The 22079-nt window shown below is 45.9% G+C and overlaps 9 protein-coding genes across 9 annotated transcripts; 4 read left to right on the top strand and 5 right to left on the bottom strand.

Annotated features, from left to right (window-relative positions):
• Positions 1-1697: 1697 nt before the first annotated feature.
• LAJ45_05828 (uncharacterized protein) lies at positions 1698-2937 on the bottom strand (the record flags this gene model as incomplete). Its single annotated transcript, XM_046115397.1, has 2 exons — positions 1698-2503; positions 2553-2937. The coding sequence occupies 2 exons, from the start codon at positions 2935-2937 to the stop codon at positions 1698-1700; spliced, it is 1191 nt and encodes a 396-aa protein (XP_045971446.1).
• Positions 2938-3510: 573 nt separating this feature from the next.
• LAJ45_05827 (uncharacterized protein) lies at positions 3511-3857 on the bottom strand (the record flags this gene model as incomplete). The annotated part of the gene is made up of 3 exons (XM_046115396.1): positions 3511-3523; positions 3582-3696; positions 3773-3857. The coding sequence occupies 3 exons, from the start codon at positions 3855-3857 to the stop codon at positions 3511-3513; spliced, it is 213 nt and encodes a 70-aa protein (XP_045971445.1).
• Positions 3858-4281: 424 nt separating this feature from the next.
• On the top strand, positions 4282-5886 carry LAJ45_05826 (uncharacterized protein; the record flags this gene model as incomplete). The annotated part of the gene is made up of 6 exons (XM_046115395.1): positions 4282-4396; positions 4620-4739; positions 4794-4897; positions 4946-5517; positions 5575-5762; positions 5816-5886. The coding sequence occupies 6 exons, from the start codon at positions 4282-4284 to the stop codon at positions 5884-5886; spliced, it is 1170 nt and encodes a 389-aa protein (XP_045971444.1).
• Positions 5887-6054: 168 nt separating this feature from the next.
• LAJ45_05825 (uncharacterized protein) lies at positions 6055-7476 on the bottom strand (the record flags this gene model as incomplete). The annotated part of the gene is made up of 4 exons (XM_046115394.1): positions 6055-6379; positions 6440-6666; positions 6724-6962; positions 7128-7476. The coding sequence occupies 4 exons, from the start codon at positions 7474-7476 to the stop codon at positions 6055-6057; spliced, it is 1140 nt and encodes a 379-aa protein (XP_045971443.1).
• Positions 7477-8389: 913 nt separating this feature from the next.
• Positions 8390-10120, top strand: LAJ45_05824 (uncharacterized protein; the record flags this gene model as incomplete). The annotated part of the gene is made up of 3 exons (XM_046115393.1): positions 8390-8396; positions 8474-8835; positions 8897-10120. 3 exons carry the CDS (start codon positions 8390-8392, stop codon positions 10118-10120), a joined length of 1593 nt encoding a protein of 530 aa, XP_045971442.1.
• Positions 10121-10948: 828 nt separating this feature from the next.
• Positions 10949-11820, bottom strand: LAJ45_05823 (uncharacterized protein; the record flags this gene model as incomplete). The annotated part of the gene is made up of 3 exons (XM_046115392.1): positions 10949-11572; positions 11637-11640; positions 11786-11820. The coding sequence occupies 3 exons, from the start codon at positions 11818-11820 to the stop codon at positions 10949-10951; spliced, it is 663 nt and encodes a 220-aa protein (XP_045971441.1).
• A 35-nt stretch (positions 11821-11855) lies between these two features.
• LAJ45_05822 (uncharacterized protein) lies at positions 11856-13573 on the top strand (the record flags this gene model as incomplete). Its single annotated transcript, XM_046115391.1, has 6 exons — positions 11856-12048; positions 12110-12183; positions 12252-12430; positions 12490-12635; positions 12701-12756; positions 12815-13573. The coding sequence occupies 6 exons, from the start codon at positions 11856-11858 to the stop codon at positions 13571-13573; spliced, it is 1407 nt and encodes a 468-aa protein (XP_045971440.1).
• A 3430-nt stretch (positions 13574-17003) lies between these two features.
• Positions 17004-18405, bottom strand: LAJ45_05821 (uncharacterized protein; the record flags this gene model as incomplete). Its single annotated transcript, XM_046115390.1, has 4 exons — positions 17004-17189; positions 17254-18168; positions 18228-18257; positions 18337-18405. The coding sequence occupies 4 exons, from the start codon at positions 18403-18405 to the stop codon at positions 17004-17006; spliced, it is 1200 nt and encodes a 399-aa protein (XP_045971439.1).
• Positions 18406-19705: 1300 nt separating this feature from the next.
• Positions 19706-21929, top strand: LAJ45_05820 (uncharacterized protein; the record flags this gene model as incomplete). Its single annotated transcript, XM_046115389.1, has 6 exons — positions 19706-19712; positions 20047-20477; positions 20550-20633; positions 20704-21222; positions 21520-21737; positions 21860-21929. The coding sequence occupies 6 exons, from the start codon at positions 19706-19708 to the stop codon at positions 21927-21929; spliced, it is 1329 nt and encodes a 442-aa protein (XP_045971438.1).
• Positions 21930-22079: the final 150 nt, after the last annotated feature.

Here is a 22079-nt window from a genome sequence, read left to right as displayed (position 1 = left end):
AACTAGAGTCTTTGACTTCTTCCCAACGGGTTGAGGCGTGAAACTACTTTGCACGTCAGGCTGATATCGAAACCTCCATCATCACTTTGTCCCTCACATTGCAAGAGACTTTATCGGTTCTTTGTTAACTAAAATAGATGGATGTACATAGGAACACAATGCTAACCTCGATCAACAAGAAAGCAGCAAAGAATCCATGGTAAGTCTCGCTCCCTTATGCCCCACTACCCTTCAGACTTGCCCTGTTTCAGTCCCAGATCGCAGAGATGAACAATTTGACAACTATATACGCTGGAAATTACCGTCCAAGTGCTTCGGTGCGTTGCGGAAATAAAATGGCTATTTCTGAGCTTTCAATTCCCCACACTCTTTATACGTCGAAGAACAATTTTTTTTTTTTCGCCTTAAACTAACTTTTATCTATTTCAGGTTAACCATGGATGCATCAACGAATGTAAGAACACTTCTTCTTCCTTCGTGAACATCGTGCGTGCGGGCCATCTTGAATGATGATTTGCAAGAGCACTGGTCTCTGAAATCTAATGATCGAGACGCAACTTCGGCATGGGCCTCAGAAACCCTGCCACCCTGACATCTTGCCCGCACTTTTTGTCTTTTCTGCTATGTTATCGTAGGAGATAGTTCATTACTGACGTTTACTTTTTCAACTAGTAATGACAATATATTTTCCACATGAAGTCACTAACCAAAAGGTAAGCCATCTTGTTCCTGTGCTTTCCACCCCTCCAATGATGATATCCACTTTAGATGACGAGTCATATCTGGCATTTTGCCAATGACGAGAAAAACTTTTAATACCATTCATGCAATATCTGAGCTTTTAGCTTTACCCTCTTAAATATAAGAAACGCGTTGGGTTGACAATTGCTAACTCTTTTTTTAAGATGCAGGAAAAAGAAAAGGAAATGTTTTATTTATGACTAACAACAGGCTTACAGCAGTACCATTAACTGTAAGATTCCTATTTGTTTTTAACTTTGCCCTACCCTATTCTGTATGATGATATTTCCTTTACAAAAGACAAGCATATGTCCGAGCTGGAGTAGCATCCTTGCAAAAGACGAGAACTTGGAACGTCTGACTTTTGCCCGCTTATTCTCCCCATTAAACGTTTTTGTTCATTTTTACAAAGACTAACATATTCTAGAAAATAATACTTTAGGACTCTTCAACACCCACTACTCGATATCCACCTTCAAAGGTTAGTTATTTTCTCTTTCCTTCCTTTTGTCCTCCTCCAAAGAAGCATCTTATATGATGATACCCCTTCTACAATCTCACGACGGTCTTCATAAGCCCCCGCCATACGTGGGGTATTGATGAATCTGCCCTTTGACCGGGGCCGTAGCCTGATATCATGTTTCTTTTTTGTTTTGTTTTCAAATAATACGTTTCTACACGATTCAATGATGGAACACCGTTCTAACTCGGACTTCTTTACAGATGATAAACTCAATATGATGTTTCTTTGGGCCAGGTTGGTATAGACCAATCTGGATTATTTAATTATCTACAAATAGTAATAATAATAAATAATAACAACAAAACACTTGTCCGTGACCTTAAGAATTTTGTGCCTCAAATTCGCGTGTGATATGTGATTGAAATGGCCAACAGTAATAAAACAAGTATCTTAACAGAGGATTAATTGTATAGTAAACGCAGCGATACGCTAATTAAGGTTTGTTTCTCTTCGACCGCCTCTCTCCTGTGCTGTTCTCCGCTTTCCCATTTCCCCCAGTCCTCTTCTTTCCTCCTCCGCTTTTGAGCTTTTTCTTAGCAGCTTGGAATTCCTCCTCTGTTGGTTCCGCGGCATCTCCGTCTAGATCCTCGTCGACAGCTTTTCTGCCCCTACCTGTCTTCCTGCCTTTCTTCTCTTTCTTGACCTCAGTTCCATCAACGCCGTACTTAGCTTCCAAACTAGCTAGAAAGCCTGCCTGTCGATTTGCCTGCCGGTTCTTGATCAGGTTCTCGAGGGCGGATGTGTCGTCCTCCTTCTTTGCTTTCGTCTTCTCAACTCGCGTGCTAGGCCTACCAACCGGCTCAGCCTTTTTCGCAGTTCTCCCCTTGCCTTTACCTTTACCGCTCGTATTTCTCGTAGTCTCTTCATCGTCATCCTCATCGTCCTGGGCTTCATGCATTTCCACGTCTCCCACTGCCTCCGCGGCTTCCTGCTCTTCCTTACGTTTCTTTTTCTCCCCAAATAACACGTCCCATACGCCCAATTCCTTTGCGTATTCCTCTGCTTCTTTCTTCTCACTCTCGGCCAAGTCCCTTCGTGCCTTCTTGGATTTTGCAGGCTCCTTGGTAAATGCTCTGTAGGCTGCTACCTCGCCGGCATCGATAGCTTGCTGGATCATTATCCTGAAACGATCCTCATCATCGAGAACGCTGGAAACCATGACGCGCTGAAATATCTCATCGAGGGAACCTTTGGTATCTGTATACGCCTGTAGAACTGCCGAACGCTCCTCGTCCGATCCTATATTTTGTAAGAATTGGTATCAATGATTCGTGTAGGGGCAACAAACCTTGGTATTCCTTCTTAAACTTCTCTACAGCTTCCGGACTCACGAGATCCTTTACCTGAGCTCGGAAGAAATCCTTCCAGTCAAACCCCTCTTCAAAGACATTCTCACTTGTACTTCCTGTAGCATCATAGCGTGCACGCCGGTCCTGGTCGTTTAAAATGGCGTACGCGAAGGCTACCTCTTGGAAATTGACATGCGCAGCTTCACGCTCTGCAGGTGGTACTTTGTCGGGATGTGTTTGAAGCGCGAGACGGCGGTATGCAGCTCGAATTTCATTTACGGTAGAGGTGGGTGGGATGCAGAGGACTGTGTAAGGGTTTATAGATTCAGGCGGCAAAGGGAAGTCGCCTGAATCTGCGGTGGAATTATCTTCGGAGTCTGACATTGTTGATTTCTCTATTTCCAGAAAGACAGGTGGTGGATTTTTGGTTGTGGAGGAGTTGGGATATGAGGATCCACGGTAAATTCCCAGGGTGAGACGCGTTCTGAAAGTGGAAACGCGCCGATTCGAGTTAGCGAAATCGTGGCTTGGAAGGGACGTGATTCGGGTAAGTGTGGGGTCCCAAGCTAGGACATGTACTCTAGGTGTCGGGTCTTGCTTGGGTCTCGATGTTCTGCATTTTACGTTTGAGAGCTCGAGCCACGCACATGTATTTACTATCATTTCTATCCATCTCATTTGAAGATCTCACGAGTTAAGGTCACTGAACACTCAAAACTACACTTAAGTTCTATATCGTGGCTGTGGAATCTAATCCAATGCTTTTTTGAACAAAGAAAAGAAAAAAAAGAATAAAACCGCGCCTAAATATCGTACAGTAATAGTTGTTAAAATCGCCACTCATCGATAATAAAATCCCCTGCCTTGGTTTTCCTTGTCCACCAAATACCGCGAAACTCCAGACCCAGTCGTACTATCTCGTAACACCCGGTTTGAGAAAATGATTAAATTTTTTATTTAAGCAGCGCCGCTGGAAGGATTGTTAGATTTTTATTATACACTCGTGCACATTAGAAAGGAATACATACACCAAGATATTGTTGACGGGAATGTGAATAAGCTTAACAATGAAGCCAATGGCGCCCATGACAATGAAACCGATACCGACGGCCTGTGAGATCTTAATAAACTCTCTCTTATCCGCTATAGCAAGTAATAGATGTTAGCGGTTAGCGCGCTAGAGTCAAGAAACTGCGACAGAACAGTGAAGGCAGCATACGCTTAGTGCATCTGTTGATGAATAGAGTTCCATCTTTAAGGAATTCCCTAGGGATCTCGGCGAATTGTGCGAATTGGTCAGACATTGTGGATGTATTTGAAAGAACGACTTTGAAGGAATGGTTGGTATCTCAAGTGGTGGTGGTGGTGGTCGCAGTATGCTGTTGGAAGAAAGATCGAGGCGGAAATCAGGCTACCTAAATGCTCTGGAGGTCAGGGGAGAGGCGAGGTGTTCTTTTGCGTTGCAATGTGATCAGTGCTGCCCTGAGACAGGGCATCTTCCATCATAAGGTCCCTGATGACAAACCGATTGTTGAACCCAGATCACGTGCGATTCAATGTCCTACTAACTGCTCCAACACCAGTAACTCCGCCATCCATCATCCATCATCGTGAACCACCTTTCCATCAGCATTATCCATCTATTCAGCTAGCCTGCGATCATCAAAGATTTAATAAAATCCTGTCATTGTCAATTTTCACTCATACAGCATCGTTTGGGCAAGCAACATGGCCCTTAACAGCTTCTTCCACAATAAGATCGAGTCGTTAGAGCTAGAGATCATCGAACGGAACTCCAAACTAAGAAGATTGGAGGCTCAGCGCAATGATTACAACTCAAGAGGTTGGTAGATCTTTTATATATATGTTCCTATCCATCACATCTACAGGATGAGACACAAGCTGGCACCAGTCTTAGAGACTTGTACTCTTTTCATGCGGAATAGCTACATGGCGGGGTCTTCGCGGGCCCTTGCCTTCTCTGATATTTGATATTACCTTTTGTCGCAACTTTGCTGTTCATAATCTATCCATGATGTCTATGGATGCTGATAAGACCTTTCTAGTTCGCCTTCTTAGAGAGGAGCTTGGATTACTCCAGCAACCGGGTTCATACGTCGGAGAAGTCGTGAAGGTAATGGGTAGCAAAAGGGTTCTGGTTAAGGTTCACCCAGAAGGAAAATATGGTATGGTCTAATCAAGCTATAATGTTGGGAGGGGCCATCTGATTTTAGTGGTAGTCGTCGACGTTGCGGAAAGTGTCGATATCTCGAAACTCACCCCCGGCAAGCGTGTCACTCTCCTTTCGGATTCATATAGACTAGAAAGGATGCTGCCGAGCTCTGTACGTCCTTTCCTACTTATTAACCAAAGCTCAAGCTAATGTCTTCAGGTCGACCCTCTTGTCTCTCTTATGATGGTCGAAAAGGTCCCCGACAGCACATACGACATGATTGGTGGTCTTGATCAGCAGATCAAGGAGATTAAGGAGGTCATCGAACTTGGATTAAAACATCCTGAACTGTTCGAATCTCTCGGTATTGCGCAACCAAAGGGTGTCCTCCTTTACGGCCCGCCCGGTACCGGGAAGACCCTTCTTGCTCGTGCGGTTGCTCACCACACAGATTGTCGATTTATCCGTGTGTCTGGTTCTGAGTTGGTGCAAAAGTATATCGGTGAGGGATCTCGCATGGTTAGAGAGTTATTCGTAATGGCGAGAGAGCATGCACCCAGTATTATTTTTATGGACGAAATCGATAGTATTGGTAGCAGTCGTGTTGAAGGAAACTCCGGAGGAGATTCTGAAGTTCAGAGGACTATGTTGGAGCTGTTGAATCAGTTGGACGGCTTTGAGCCCACAAAGAACATTAAGGTTATCATGGCGACAAACAGATTGGATATCTTGGACCCTGCACTATTACGGCCTGGACGAATTGATAGGAAGATTGAGTTTCCTCCTCCAACGTATGTATCACGTGATCTCACTTACTTTTTAATTGATTATTAACACCTTTATCCTAGTGTCGAGGCCCGTGCCGATATTCTTAGGATTCACTCCAGGTCTATGAACTTGACCAGAGGAATCGACCTTAAAAAGATTGCAGAGAAAATGAATGGTTGCTCTGGCGCTGAACTGAAGGGTGTGTGTACTGAGGCAGGAATGTATGCCCTCCGAGAACGACGAATCCACGTAACGCAGGAAGATTTTGGTATGCGGTCCCCCTCCTCAATGCTATTTCACCTGCTAACAGCCTTTATTCAGATCTTGCAACGGCCAAGGTTCTTAACAAGCACGATGACAAGGAAATGTCATTGTCCAAGCTGTGGAAGTAGGAGGTTTACCATTCTGTATTCTATATTCACTTCTTTTTTTTTTGAGGGCAGGCCAAAACATTGTCTAGATTACCGCTTTGATTGCCGTGATACATACCCGGTCTACACTGTACACTTTCGTACTTATACAAGCCCAGTTTTTCATTTTCATGTCTAAGCGATCATCTCTCAAATTTGAACGCCTTCCAGGCCAGAAGCGACCAAGATAGCCCGTCTCAGGTCACTCAGTCCCACTTTTTTCTCTCCCTTCTTCGCAGGGTCTCCAGCTGTAGCCAGAATCTCCCCAAGACCAGCATTGGCACCTGGTATTCCATTTTCCATGAGACCACGTACCTCCTTGAATAGCTTCTCTAAATCCTTTGGCTTGACCCTGTCGATTTTCGATAACACAATCTGGTATGAGATACCTTCCTGTCCAAACTGTTCGAGAAGCTGCAAATCGTTCCTTTTAAGTCCATGCTTCGCATCAATTAGCAAGAAAGCACGTCGGAATCTATATATGTCAATATCAGTACACCACCCTCAGATACTTCAATAAATCAAGCTCACATACTGTTTTCGTGACTTCAAGTATTTCATAATCTGTACTCCCCATTCCTCTCTAGAGGCATGTCCATACCCCGGCATATCTAACAACACCAGCTTCCCGTCCGCAATACCAAATGCATTCATGAGCCTCGTTCGCCCAGGCTTAGACGATGTATACGCCAGGTTTTTGTTATTCAGCAACGCATTCAGCAGCGAAGACTTTCCTACGTTTGAGCGGCCGAGAAACGCAACCTGTCTATAGTGTTAGCAGAGCATGGAGGTAGAACAAAGAAAAGGGAGACCTCACACCTCAGGCACGTCCCCAAAATCAATCTTCTTGAACTTAGCCTCGGACCACAGATGCTTGGGCGGGTATTTGAGGAAGAAGCGGTCGGCGTCAATGAGCTCGTCGGGGGTGGGAGCAAACGTCTCCCAGCGGTAGGAGTACGGGGTGAGGCTCTCGGGGATGAGGTCGGAGAGGTGCAGCCGGGGTTCTCTGGCGCGCGGTTCTTTGGGAGGTTTTGGAGCACGCTCTATGGGCTCAATCTCTGCAGGTGGTTCGGTATTTAGCGTACGTAAGTAGTGGGTGTAGTCGCCTAAGTCCTCTTCTTCATATGTCCTGCTCTTTGGAGAGCGCTGACGGGAGCTGTAGGCGCTGGCCTCATCATTTTCTTTATAGCTCTTATATTGGGATTGCGATTGGGGTCCACTACCTGGTGCATGCTGACGGGGCGAGTAAGAGCTTATCTCCTCCTCTTTGTATTCTCTAGAGCGCTGTCTGGGAGTGTAGCTACTTGGTTTCTCCTCCACATCGTAATCTCTATTTCGGTATTGCGATTGCTGTAGTTGCAGACGACTGGCCGGTGTACGGCTCTCCTGTAGCGCGCTACGGGTTGGTGTACTGAGCTTACTAGGCGGATTGTAGCGGGTGAGTGATTCTGCCTCTGCACCTTCAGGCACATGGGGGGGTGGTTGGTAGTGCGCGGGTGAGGCTTGTGGGGGTGCGCGAAGGGATGACCGTATATTTGGGCGGGTGCGAAGGTGACGGACGAAGATCTTCATGACTGTCAGTTCTTTGGAAATGCACTCTGTGGTGGTGGGAAATGGTTGTCGCAGGTACGGGATTGACGCACAATGACGGGAGTGAAGAATTAAGCTGTGGGTTAGGGGTGGATGGCAATTCATCATGGATAATCACTCTGCCCCGCCAGTGAGAAAACTTTAGGGCACAAGAATCCAAAACCAACCGAGAACCAAGGCACACCATTTTGGATGGTCGCTTTATTCTTGTTTAACGTAACTGTCTCCGGCAATTATAATCTCTGAATACGTACTTACATCACTACATGTGTACGTCGCTCCGTTGCCTGGGATATTATCCCATACTAGCAGCCGTACTCAACAGATGACACTCATCCAAGAGCGACTATAACTAGGTCATTTTTATAGTCGAGGGGGTAGAGTGGAAGGAGCGTGTTGGTGTCGTTATTCCACTCACCCTACAGAGCTACTATAGAACAAGGATCTATAGATACACTCTTATTTAAACCTACCAGCCCGTCAATTGCAAATGGAGTTTCGACGCTGTAAACGGTTAAAAGATGTCGATATCGTTGATATCCCTTCCTCCGTTTTCAATCACTGGGGCGTGGAGCTGTTGGGCAGGTTTTCTTGCAAATCCATGCTCGTCACTTACATGTAGTACCGGGAAAAGTGACGTAGAAAAGGTACCGCTACCAATGAGTGGAACGCGGGACTGACTAAGGGATATAGGGCCTGGTCATTGACCCCAGAAGAGGCTCTGTTTGCTCCCCTCCATGTTTAGCGGGGTCTCTGCTCAAGCTCTTGTTACCCGGCCTTATAGCGACCGCCCCACGAAATTTTCCTCTGGTCGTAAAAAATAAGGAAAAAAAGGTTCCTTTCTCTCACTTACAACACAACCACAAAAACCCACCCCAAACAGCAAACCTTCAAAATGCCAAGTGAGTTTGCCATTATACGAATATCTTATATGTCAATTTGTTAGAATTTGAAATTGACATACATTGTCTCTCTGCAGAGAAGAAGTCAAAGCGTGTTCCCGTCCGCCTACGACACAAGATCGAGAAGCGCAGTGCTGAGAAGCAGCGCAAGGAGCGTAAAGATGTCAAAAAGCACCCCGAACTCCACAGGGGAAAGAAGACGGAGAAATTGAACATCCCGAACAGTTTCCCCTACAAAGATCGGCTACTTGCAGAGATTGAGGATGGCCGAAGAGCGAAAGAGGAGGAACAGCTCAAGAGAAGGGAGGCTGCGAAATTGAGGAAAAAGGCTGTTGCGGAGAACGGTGAAGATGTGATGGTGGACGCTGACGAGGTTGATGAAGAAGAAGAAGACATGTCTGAAGAAGAGGAGGACAGCGACGAGGACATGGACGAAGGAGTGGGTTTTCTCTAGCCGACCCTAATCAATGCTTTGACAGTTACTAACTGTCTTTCCTTAGAATGGAACGTCAGCAATGGCAGCTCTTCTTGCCTCTGCTCGTGCCCGCGCCGCTGAGTACGAAGCCGAGCATGGTGTCTCCAGCGGCGAGTCAGACTCAGAGGAAGACGAAGACGAAACACACATCACAAAAGATACTTCCCGCAAGGCTTTTGACAAGATGTTTAAGCAAGTTGTCGATGCCGCCGACGTTGTCCTCTACGTCCTTGACGCCCGTGACCCCGAAGGGACTCGTTCCCGCGAGGTAGAGCGTGCTGTTATGGCTGCAGATGGCGGCGAGAAGCGTCTGATTTTGATCCTCAACAAGATCGATTTGATCCCGCCGAGCGTTCTCAAGGGGTGGTTAACTTACCTCCGCCGCTACTTCCCAACGCTTCCCCTCCGTGCCAGCAACTCCGCAGCTAACGCCCACACTTTCGACCACAAGGCACTTACCGTCGCCGGCACTTCGGCTGCCTTGTTGAAGGCTCTCAAGACCTTCGCTCACAGCAAGCAGTTGAAGCGCTCGGTATCAGTCGGTGTGATTGGATACCCCAACGTCGGAAAGTCCTCCGTCATCAACGCACTCTGCGGCCGTCTCGGTGGATCTCAAGCTTCCTGCCCCACAGGAGCTGAAGCCGGTGTCACCACATCCCTCCGCGAAATCAAACTCGACAAAAAGCTCAAGATCATTGACTCCCCTGGTATTGTCTTCCCCGGCAGCACTGAGAGCTCATCTCAGGACGACCAGGCGCGCCTCATCCTCCTAAACGCTATCCCACCCAAGCAGATTGCCGATCCTGTCCCCGCGATCGCTCTACTGATCCGCCGTCTCTCCACCTCAGAGGCTCTATTTGCGAAGCTGCTTGCGTTGTATGATCTCCCTCCGCTTATTAACACAAGCGCCAAAGACGTTGTCAACGATTTCCTTGTACAGGTTGCTCGCAAGCGTGGAAGGCTCGGAAAACGTGGTATTCCTAACATTGACGCTGCCGCAAAGACGGTAATCATGGACTGGCGTGACGGGCGCATTCAAGGCTGGATTGATCCTCCAGCACTGGCTAACACTATAGCTGCTGTTGCGGCTGCAGCGGCGCAGGGTGGAGTCAAGCAGGCCTACGAGGAGGTTGGAGAGAGTGACCAGAAGGAGATTGTGAAGGAATGGGCAGCAGAGTTCAAACTGGAGGGTCTCTGGGGTGATGATGGTGTAGAGGAAGAATCGCAAGAAGTAGAGATGCAAGATTAGTTTCTTTTTTGGCTTTTCTTACTACTTTTCTTCATGCTGGTCTCCTTTTCCTACCATTTTCTATATTTCTTTTTTTAGTCATGTGTGGCATTTTTTTGTATGATATAGGACAGGCTGTAATTTGTTCGACGTGGAGTTTTCGGGACATAAAAAACGATAACGAATGTCAAAAGTTGTGGGTTTTTGTTTACTTCGCTTTACTTTGCTGCTTCTGTAATCAGTGCGAGCTATGATTGATGACTCGAGTAGACGCCGTTTTGTGGAAACCTAGGTGATACTTTTCAATATTGTCAGCTTGTCGTACAGAAAGTGTCTACTGGCTGGGTAACTTCAAATTTACTGCGACAAGCTGGGAAGTTGTCAATTGATATTATGATGGGATAGCCCGGGGTCGGCTTGCTGATACGATAAGTGAGTTTGAAGCCACCACTGAAAAGGTGCTTACACATGAATAAGCTATGTGAGCGTTTGTTCTGATACAAAGCTTTCAATAGGCGGTACCGCGGTGTTGCTACGTATTACAAGCTAAAGGCTAATGGGGGACTTATATAATTATATACAGGGCCCGATTTGGCAAATACTTAGCTGTCTCAGTTGTCTCGGCAGTGGATGCCGCGCGTTTTACTATGAATATCAAAACCGAGTTATTACTCGATATCGTTTTCACGCCATTTCAATCTTATCATTTTTTGTCTTGTATTACTACATGTAGCCCGAATATATCAATCACGGAATAGGATTTGAATGCTGAGAATATATGATATATTGCGATCTATATGAAACAGTCGCTAACTTGATATCGAAAATCTAAGCTCTATAGAGTCTCAATCATTTCGCCTTGTCTGGTTGGTCTTCTTCTGCACCCCTTTCTTCTCTCCTCTTTCTCCACTCCCTGACACCCTCATCAACCACACCCGGTTCCATACCATCTAGCACATGCACCATGCACACTCCGAGTTGACGATCGACCTCCGCATTACGATGTTCATCATCAAAGAACAACATATCCTCATAGTCAATACCAGTTTCTTTCATCAATCGCTTGAAATGGGTGATCTTCGAGCCTGGGTAGATCTCCATATAATCAAAGTACCCAATAGCCTTCTCTCCCTCAATCTCAAGGAGCGATAGCGCTTGCTTCGCTCCCTGCGGGGAATGGGTTCTTGATGCTGCGGCAATTGGGATATTCCTTGCCCGCAGTGCATGCAGAATACGCGGCACAGAATCATAGAAGCCGTAAGGCGTGTCTATGCGGTCGAGGACCGTTGTAGGGTTTGAATACCGGAATGGGAGTGTGGGGTGCGTGTCGACCCAGAATGGCCATAGGGTGTAATCCAGATCGAAGGCGAAGAGTTTAGGTAGTGGGCCTCCATCTGTAAAAGTTTCCGGAAGGACTGCCCCCACGGTGGAGGAGTCTGGAGCAACGGTCTTTGTTCTTCTCGGCATACTTTCCTATATCACATATCAGTTACGAGGAAGATTATTCGATCATTTGGTGGGGTTATGGGATGGTTACCCGGCTGCGGAGCTCCCTCGAGGTCCAGAATTACCCAATAAAGTATTAGTGGGGGGAGGAAGGTCTGCAGGCGGCAGTCGGGAACTGATACTACATCACCTTAGTAATCCCGCCACCACCCCCGGTCTGTTTCAAAGACCTCAACTCACCCCCCCCCCCCCGCGTTCTCTAATCGCGCCTGCATCTCCCCTCAACCTCCAATTGAACTTGACCGCCACTATGGCAACTTTCACTCGCCTGGCTGCGAAGAGACTATGCTTTGCCCGGCCGTCCGCCTTTAAGGCGAACCCGCCGGCGCTGAAGGCATTCGCCATACGCCCATTCTCAAGCACAAGAATATCGAGGGCAGAGGCGTACACGCCCACTACACTTACGGAGTCTGGCCCTGCAGGGGCGGCGCTCGATGCTGCTTGTGAGTTGACTGTGGCGGGCGGATGGATACAATATAGCCGGGCTAATTCTTGGGCAATAAGTTATTACGGACGATGCCAAACACGACCCTACTGCGATCGAGAACAGAAAGATCAGACACTATACCGTCAACTTCGTATGCCGTCACTCAAACGATATACTGCAGAGGAGGAGAGGGAAGGCTGACTAAATCGGTTTGGATAGGGACCCCAACATCCGGCTGCTCACGGAGTGTTGAGATTGATTTTGGAATTGAACGGAGAGCAGATCATTCGTGCTGATCCTCATGTCGGACTTCTTCATAGAGGTACGGAGAAGTTGATCGAGTACAAGACATACTTGCAAGCCTTGCCGTACTTTGATCGTTTGGATTACGTTTCCATGTGAGCATTTATTCACCGGAATTATATTTAGGGAATTGCAGAAATTAACGATTATGTAGGATGACCAATGAGCAGTGCTTCTCATTGGCTGTGGAAAAGCTGCTTAATATTGAGATTCCGACGCGAGCTAAATTCATCCGTACTTTGTTCGGTGAAATCACTCGTGTCCTTAACCATCTCATGTCCGTCTTGTCACATGCTATGGGTAAGCCTTTGCATCAATTTTTCACTAATACGGGAAAGCAATATCATAATAACACATGTTTCCAGATGTCGGTGCCCTGACGCCCTTCTTGTGGGGATTCGAGGAGCGTGAGAAGTTGATGGTATGTCACCTACCTACCTATCCTCCCCATATAGGATAGATTCTCACTTGCCACCCAGGAATTTTACGAACGTGTGTCTGGTGCTCGTCTCCACGCCGCCTATGTCCGCCCTGGCGGTGTCCATCAGGACATCCCCATCGGTCTCCTGGACGATATCTACCAATGGGCCACCCAATTCGGTGACCGCATTGATGAGACTGAAGAGCTGCTCACCGACAACCGGATCTGGGTCGCCCGTACCAAGGGTATCGGTGTCGTCTCCGCTGCCGACGCGCTCAACTACTCCTTCACTGGAGTTATGCTCCGTGGTTCCGGTGTTGCCTGGGATGTCCGTAAAGCTACCCCATACGATGCCTATGACCAAGTAGATTTCGATGTTCCCGTGGGTATTCATGGAGACTGCTATGACCGTTACCTCTGCCGTATGGAGGAGTTCAGGCAGTCGCTCAGAATCATCCACCAGTGCCTTAACAAGATGCCTTCCGGTCCTGTCCGTGTAGAAGACTTCAAGATCTCCCCGCCCCCAAGAGCGGCAATGAAGGAGAACATGGAGGCGCTCATCCACCACTTCCTGTTGTATACCAAGGGTTACGCTGTTCCCCCTGGTGAGACCTACAGTGCCATTGAGGCACCAAAGGGTGAGATGGGTGTGTTCGTCGTTTCAGACGGTAGCGAGAGGCCGTATAGATGCAAGATCCGAGCACCAGGTTTCGCGCATTTGGGATCGTTTGATCAGATCTCTAGAGGACATCTGTTGGCTGATGCCGTCGCGATTATTGGAACCATGGATTTGGTGTTTGGTGAGGTTGACAGATAAAGGTGTTTCAGTCAGATGTATAAAGAAGCGAAATATATAGCAGAGCATTGCATTGCATGAGGTTATAACTCATATTGTTTAGCTTTTGGGGTAGATTATATCCATGCGTTTCAAGAATTAACCTACTTTTTTTCTCTCTTTTTTTTGGTTTTGGAACTTTGGGATTTACCCATCATCACCAACCATCACTCGTCAGAGGTCACCAATAATAATTTTTACCATCCATACTTATGGATTAGAGTTACGTGGAGAGAATACAGTTGTTGATCATCGCGGATAAATGAATATACTAAATAACACCCATCATCTGATAGTGTCTAATATCAAGATGAAACGAATATCAATCTTGACAACGAAAAAGGTAAGACAACTGAGTAATTTGTTGGTGCCATACCTTCCTTGTGATCTATGATTAATGTTTTCTTCGATATTTCAAACCAGATGTTTATACCATTTTATTTAGTGGAAGACGAAATAACCTGAAACCAAATTTTCCGAATGGCAAATGTTGAGTAAATCTTAGAATCTGAGACCCCACCACCATTGTTGGCTTGTAAATACTCTAGGTTGGATTACTCTAGTCATTGGAACATTGTGGCTTACACTACATCTAGTCAAGAGGTACGGATAAAAGGAACGATTGGTACATACATCTCAAGTCGCCGACATTCACTGTGGCCCCCAAGTAAACCAAAACACATTTTGCCACACCGACCTCTCCACCATAATCTGCTCGAACCAATTGAACATTTGCCTACACTAGACTGGTTGACACGTCTTCCAATAATCGCTTTAAAAGAGGGTCTATCCATAAAAGGGCCTATTATGAGATGCATTCTGGAAAAACGAGCTGTAAAGGAAGCTGGGAATCCTGGAATACGGTAACAGAGATCAAATGACATCCAGTAAAATAAGTCATCGGTACATGCCAAGAAGGCCACCTACAGTTACAATACCCCGAGTATGGAACATCTACATGTAGGCACTCTACGTGTAGCCATACACTACCGCAGAAACTCGCCAACTTGATTATCTCCGTGCAGGGATTTCTTCATTGATGATTGGCTGAAAGGCAGAGATCAGCTTCAGATATTTCCTCTACAAGTTAGTTTTTGGTCAGATCCGCTAGCAAAGTTCGTGAGTTTTTGCGGTACTCTACACCCTCTTCCATCAAAAACACCCGTCCTTGCTCGGTTGTCCACAATATCACACTTCGAGTGTTACAAACAGGTTTCGCGCAGAAGGCATTCATCACACAGATCGACAGGCCCCCAAGCTGGTAATAATGAAATACGTGACTATCCGAGGGCTGAAGAAAGTCTGATATGTATGTAGATACTCCATGCAAGGTTCTACGTAATGAGAATGGCCAACCCGGATGGACCCCTCGCCTGGACTCGCAACGGCCAGTTATCTGCTCCTCTATCAACGGTTTTCGCGTTTATCTGCATAGCCTGTTGCATACACCAGTTAATTTCTAATGCGATCTTGCAGCTGTCAAGAAAGCTCTTGGTATCTCGAAAAAAAACGTGGCTGTGTTGTTAGCCAATTGGGTGATCGACTACACAACCAAGGCAGTACACCCAATCGTATGCACACCCTCATTTTTCCCGGGTGATATGTGATATGGCAGTGCTCTTGTTGATTACGCGGTGCGTACGGGTGCGTCACGGGGGGTCACTCGGATTTGCCAAGTCTTGTGAGATATGGCGGAGCAAAAAAAAGTACCAGGCGCGGGTATGAGATTCGTATGCCAAAGACAGTTTTCAAGACCCCATTTGTCCGCCTCAACCTAGTCCTCGTATCCAGAGCTAAAGATATACATTTGCTACAGAACTAAAGCCCGAGGTCTTTAGACAGAGAATATTAGTAGAGCCCCGAGAACAAAGGGCATAGGAGTGTTGATCACGGCGATGAACCATGTACCGGGGTGGGTGAAGGTAAAAAACTACATAGGGCTGAGCAAAAGGATTCTGGAGGCTTATCACAAGTGCTCGTGTTCGCAAAGGTTTTTTCAATCCAGAACACCGCAGTCCGAGAGTCCAGTGACTCGGGACCAGATATAAGACCGTACCGCGTAATATATGATTGGACATCTATGCAAATAACTCTTCATAATTTAAGCTACGCGAACTAGTTTCCCGACCAAACAATTGAAAGTAAAAAAATATATACCATTACCATATATACCGTATACTATACATGTACTATAGTACAATTCAGCCCTACATGTATTCTCGGGATATACCCGTAGCTTCATGACGTTTCCGAACACGACCAATATTGCATACCATGCAAAAAAGCGCCAAATCCACCTTTTTGTATGTCATGCAATATTGGTCGTGTTCGGAAACGCTATGAAGCTATGAGTACCATCAGTGCATGTAAATCAGTCTCATTTAAAAAGTTCATGTCTCGGGGAACTTAGGCTCGGTAATATTATACAATGTAGCTAAAGTAATAGATTACTTACTCTAGAGTATAATTTCTGAAACTGTAGGTTAAGCGTGCACTGGCAAATACCGAGGTGTACTACATGTAGTACTCTACATGTACTCGCGGCAGGCAAAAAGTACCGGACAATGCAGGTTTTTGGTTCACCAATGGGTGCGCGTGCTAGGCGTGAACTACTGCAAAAAAAAGCCCAGAGACAAAACTTGCATTATCCGGTACTTTTTGCCTGCCGCGAGTATGTAGAGTATTCAGCTTGCGTTCCTTCAAGACATCCGAGCCCACGCGAGCTCAATGCGCCACGCCTGAAAATACTTCCTTAGGAACCTGCAACAGCAACGACAACTCAATTGACAACGGCTCGATGAGGTCCGTGGAGAAAATAAAATAAAATAATAACAAATAAAAGTAGCCACAATCTCAGCTGAGAGCTGCTGTGCAATGCAGTTCGTTGAAGCCAACCGGCCGCAGATAATCCCGTCCCAAGTCTAATGCCCCAAAGTCTTTGACCTTCCTCACACTAGTCTTGGCGTCATCTCCCCTTATTCTTATTTTAGGTGTAAGCAACTTACATGTACCTACATGTACCCACTCTATGCATTTTTCGGGTTTTCTTACTTCGACGGTTGGGCTGATTACATTTCTGACTAGGGCGGCCCGTTGAAGGATAGCCCATTACCAGCTCTCTGGTTGTTCCTGCATACACAAGTGACAATATGATATATCAAGTTTGTTCTATACATGTACTCTACCTGTATTTAGATCTCCCATGCATATTTACATAAAATCTTCAGCTCACTTCTAGGCAAGAAAGCAATGGAAAATGAAAACAAAACGAAAAACTGAAAGAAAAAATAAATGGAAATTTCAATCCACAACCCTGTCATTGATATCATCCACGGAACCAAAAGAAGAAAAAACATCGGAGGAATATGATATTATGATATGATTGCGATAAAACAAATTCCGAACCAATTGATCAATCCTGCCTTTTGAATACCTCCGCGGGATTAGATGCTTCATCTTCAGAGAGAATAGCTTCCTTATTGTCAAATACAGTTTCAACCTCTGTCTTCTCAAGCGGAATATAATCGTTTGCAGCATTAGATTCGGGCTTTGAGTAAAGCCATGTAGCCAGAAGAACAACGCCGGAACCAATCATAAACTGTTAAAGTTAGTTAGCCCCGAATATAAGTAGTGTGGGGGGAGGGGGGGGGGGGGTAACCTACATTAATGGTAACCTCAAAATCGAAGAAATAAACGCTCGCCAAACAGCTAATCAAGATGCTAATGCTAGTTGCAAAGTTCTTGGCAATATTATCCGCAAAATTCACACAAAGTGCCACAACAATTCCCCCAGCAGCTTGGAACGCAATTGCAGTCCATACCACGCCATTATATCCGTCAAAAAATCCCCTACGCATGATTTCCGACCCATCTACGAACACGACTCCAATAAAAAAGGCGGGGAATAGTGAATAAAACGAAAGCTGAATGTTCCGGACCCAGAGAGTTGCGCTTGAACCTTTGAGAACTTTCTCAAAGTATACACCTGCTAAACCAGAGATCGTGCACGCAATTGCGACGGCAAATAGCCCAACTGCTCGGTTCATTTGGAGCTCTGCAGAATTATCATTGTGGGTACCATCATAAGGTGCTGAACGGCGCTGGTGGCTAGCATCAGTGCTTCCTGAGGACTGTGATTGCGTCGAAGAACCAGGAGAAGGCAGCTGGACAATTGCAACACCTATTGTCAACAGTACTAAAGATACCCATTTCCTCAAAGAAAGACCCCTATGTAGCATTGTAACGCTAAATAGAGCAGTAGTCAGAATTTTAAGCTGATAAGTGACTTGGAAAGTCGCAGCATCCAGATTAGACACGGCAACATATTGAAGAGTGTTCTGAAGTGTGTAAAGACATGCTGGGATGGCCAGCTTCCAGTTATCTGGGCGAAAGACCTCGGTGTAGAGTTGTCTTACAGACTGAGACATCATAGTTGTTGGGCCATCTATTTTACGGCGGTCCCGAAGCGCAACCCAGACACAGATAGCAAGCTTGATAACTTCATTGAGGAATACTGCTGTTGAGGTAAAGTATCGATGTTGAGATGTCATGGGCATGATGCGGGAGTAGTGCATTATCTACAATCACGTGTTAGTAGGTGAGCTCTATGGCAGAGCATAGACGTAGGTGGCTTTACAAGTATCAATGCCGAGTTTTGAAATGTTAACTATATCGTAGTTATCGAAGTTAGCTTGCCATTAACTAAATGCATTAACCCACATTTACTGAACGAAGGGGCGTTGTACTGTAACAAGTGATAAGTGCTTCATTGGCACGCCCATAAAGGAGGGAACTTCGGGAGTTTCGGCCACCATGATGGCGGCTTGGCTATTTGTAAGGAGATATGGCAGAGGCGATTGACTGATACTATCAATGTGGTGGTGGTAATGGTGTCAATAGTGGTGTTGAGTAGGTGGTGGCAGTGATCGAGGGGCGAGTGAAAGCAAAGGACAACGGGCTGTAAATGTTGACCGGCGATAATAGATGATGCTAGCTTTGTCAGAATATTAAGAGGCAATTTCCTCATCCAAGATCAGGACGGTATAGTTTCTTCAGCGATGGCGGGGTGAATTCGCGGCAGTCCCTAGATCTCGGTATCGTTGTATTCAGGGGGGCAGGGCAGGACCAAAAAATGTTCTGTTGAACGCGACTCTACAGCTATAGGGATGGCTTGGCAAATTTGTGCCGTTCCGATATGCTAGCCACACTCACTAGAGTAGATGTGGCTTTTTTTTTTCTTTCCGAAGAACATCGGCAAGAAAAGTCACCGTCCAGCAAAGGTACATGTATGTATGTACGGGATTCTCGAACACCCACATACCCGGTATATAGTCGTAAATCACAGTTCACCGTTCATTTATTACATAGGCCCCCCTTATCATCCCTACTAGCAAGACGGAGGCTCCCCCGATGAGACAAGAGCTTGATCTGGTTGGAGACAAGGGAAATAAAATATGACGCTATGGATAGGATATATGCCTGGGTCCTAAAACAGGGCAGTGATGGGTGTGACATGAAGTTCAACAGTTCTCGAGGTTCTATAGAACGACATCATTAGATCTGAGATGCACAGCGTTTTTTTTTACATTGCTATAAATGTAAGAGGTTAGCCACAAACATTGGACAATTTGTACGTCAGGCGCCTGGCTCAAAAGCCTGCCTTTATTACTGGGGTCATATCAGCTCCCAAATCTTACTTGAAAGGACCTCCCTCTTCTCCTTCTCTTTCTTTTACTCCTCCTTCATTAATCCAACCCCCCCCCTTTCAACCTTTTAAATTGTGCTCTTCCCACTCTGCCTCTGTCGCCTAGTCGCGCTTTTTTTATTGTCTCCAAGCTCTTCCCCACACCACAATCTACCAGATCTAAAAGCACAGCCTCCGGCGCCTGAGACTCTAACAGGTTCGCTTCCGAATTTTCACTGATAATCCTCGTTTCGCATCACAAGATCTTTATCGCTTTGGACTCCTCAGAGGGACTCGCTCACAACGTTCATCTGATTTATCTAGCACCTGATTGTTAGCACCTTACCGCTCGCTCGTGCGCATCCATAATTTACTTAGGTCACCTTTCGGCACCTACCACAGAATCTTTCCTACCGTGAGAGGGACCCATAATGATGTGTAAGTACATCACTTTAGTGGCTGTACACACCCCATAATTTACGGACCAAATATATATGACCTTCCCCTCCCCATCTTCCCCTCTATCTAGATGTCATTTTGAACCGATCACATTTTGAACCCATCATATATCGATGATACTTTTTGGAATATTCGTTCTTTCCCGTCCAGCTTTACGTTCCTCTTTACCTCTCTCAAATATCCGCTCCTTCAGCCTTTAAATTTCATTCATCAAGAACCGGAGTCCTTATTAAATCAGTCGAAGTGTTGGACCTAAAGCTAACCACTACCGGCACCGTGCCATATTGGCGCCGTTGCTGGAATACTTTAACAGGGGCTTTAAGGCGCAAAACAAACACAATTGCTCGTAGACGTACTAAGATCATTCCGGCAGAAGATATGAACGGGTACACAAACGGGGAAAGAGAGCCTCTCCTACCGCGCTCCAACGGGTACAACAGCCACAGCTACAGCTTCATTCATCGAAGTAAAATCTCTGTACAGGAGATCAGCAAAAGCTTTTACTTGAAATCGAAGCTAGTCCTCTTAAGTAATTATGTTAACATATTACTTGTTTTTGTGCCATTGGGTGTATTATCTGGATTCTTGGGCTGGAGTCCAACTGCTACGTTTATACTAAACTTTTTGGCCATCATTCCACTTGCGTCCTTGCTTAGTTTTGCTACCGAGGAGTTGGCCTTGGTTGTGGGCGAAACACTTGGGGGTTTATTAAATGCTACATTTGGAAATGCTGTCGAGTTGATTGTAAGGATTCTAGGAGAACTTGACGCAGTATATGAAGACAATTTTAACTAACATTATTCTTCCTTTGTAAAGGTCAGCGTGGTCGCTTTGACGAAGGGCGAGATTAGGATCGTCCAGGCCAGCATGCTGGGAAGTATTCTATCTAACATTCTTCTGGTATGTTCGAATTAGACGTGGAGCTATCATCCTCATGCAGAGAGCTCGATTGACAGATTTCTGTTTTAAGGTTCTTGGAATGTGTTTCCTATTTGGTGGAATGAAGTATAAGGAACAAACCTTCAACACTACGGTCGCTTCTACAATGTCCTCCCTCATGGCCGTCGCCACTGCCTCATTAATCATTCCTGCGGCGTTCTACTCAACCGTGGATGTCTCAAAAGAAGAGGGATTTTCTCTTGTCCTTAATCTCTCCCGAGGTACTTCGGTTGTTTTACTCATCCTCTATATCCTCTATCTAGTTTTTCAACTACGTACACACTCCGACTTCTTCGACGCGGAACTTTCTGGGGACCAAAATAACCAAGATACCGAAGACGATCCTGTCCTCACAGTTATCGAGTCTGGCGTTGTTTTGGTTGCTGTCACACTCGCGGTTGCTGTCTGCGCTGAATACTTGGTTGGCTCGATTGACAGTGTTGTTGGGAGCTCTGGAATTAGCAAAACATTCATCGGATTGATCTTGATACCAATCGTTGGAAATGCAGCTGAGCACGTTACAGCTGTGGTGGTGGCGATGAAAAACAAGGTTTGTATTTGCCTCCTTACACAATCCGCACGCCCCAGACTTCACTGCTCCTAGTAGTCCTAGCCTGTTTAAAAAAGGACGTTCTTTGGCACGGTTTTCTTTTCTTTTTATGCACTCATGCAGCTCATGCAGCTCATGCAACTCATCCTTGCAAGATGTACCCCACTCATTCAGCCCCGACAACCTCATCACATTTCTGCCTAGTGAGCTTTAGCACCAGAGTCTATTGTCATCACTCACCCACAGCGTGCAAGCACATGTCACTTTGTAAGAAGTACACTGACACTATGGTTCTAGATGGATCTTGCAATTGGAGTTGCGATAGGAAGTAGCATGCAGATTGCACTTCTTGTTACACCAGCCCTCGTTATTCTCGGATGGATTATTGGGCAGCCAATGAGCCTTTACTTTCAAACTTTCGAAACAGTGGTTTTCTTCATGAGCGTTCTTATTACAAATTATCTGATACAAGATGGAAAGAGCAATTATCTCGAGGGGGCTATGCTATTGGGAATGTGAGTACAACTATGCTGAAGCCTACCGTTGTCGACTGTAGTTCTTGGCATCGTGCCGCGATAAAGAGGATCGGATAAACGATGGTTACATTCGATTCAGGGCTGACTGTTTTAACTTATAGATACACCATAATTGGGATAAGTTTCTATGTGTACCCAGATTCAGCTGGAAATTCGGGTCCACCCTATTAAGTTACAAATGCGCCGCCTCAATTCTTTACTCTCTAAATCACGCACACATCATAATAACCAATAGACCGGCAAACAAGGAAAAATAAAAACACAAAAGAGCAGTGCTGAAAGATTCAGGGCCTCCTCGACGCTCATACAAACAACACACTG

The sequence above is a fragment of the Morchella importuna genome (genome assembly GCF_003444635.1).
Source record: "Morchella importuna strain M04M26 chromosome Unknown Morimp01GS016, whole genome shotgun sequence".
Classification (NCBI taxonomy): Eukaryota; Fungi; Ascomycota; class Pezizomycetes; order Pezizales; family Morchellaceae; genus Morchella; species Morchella importuna.
Note: the sequence above shows the minus strand (reverse complement) of the source record. Positions and strands in the feature narration are given on the sequence as shown.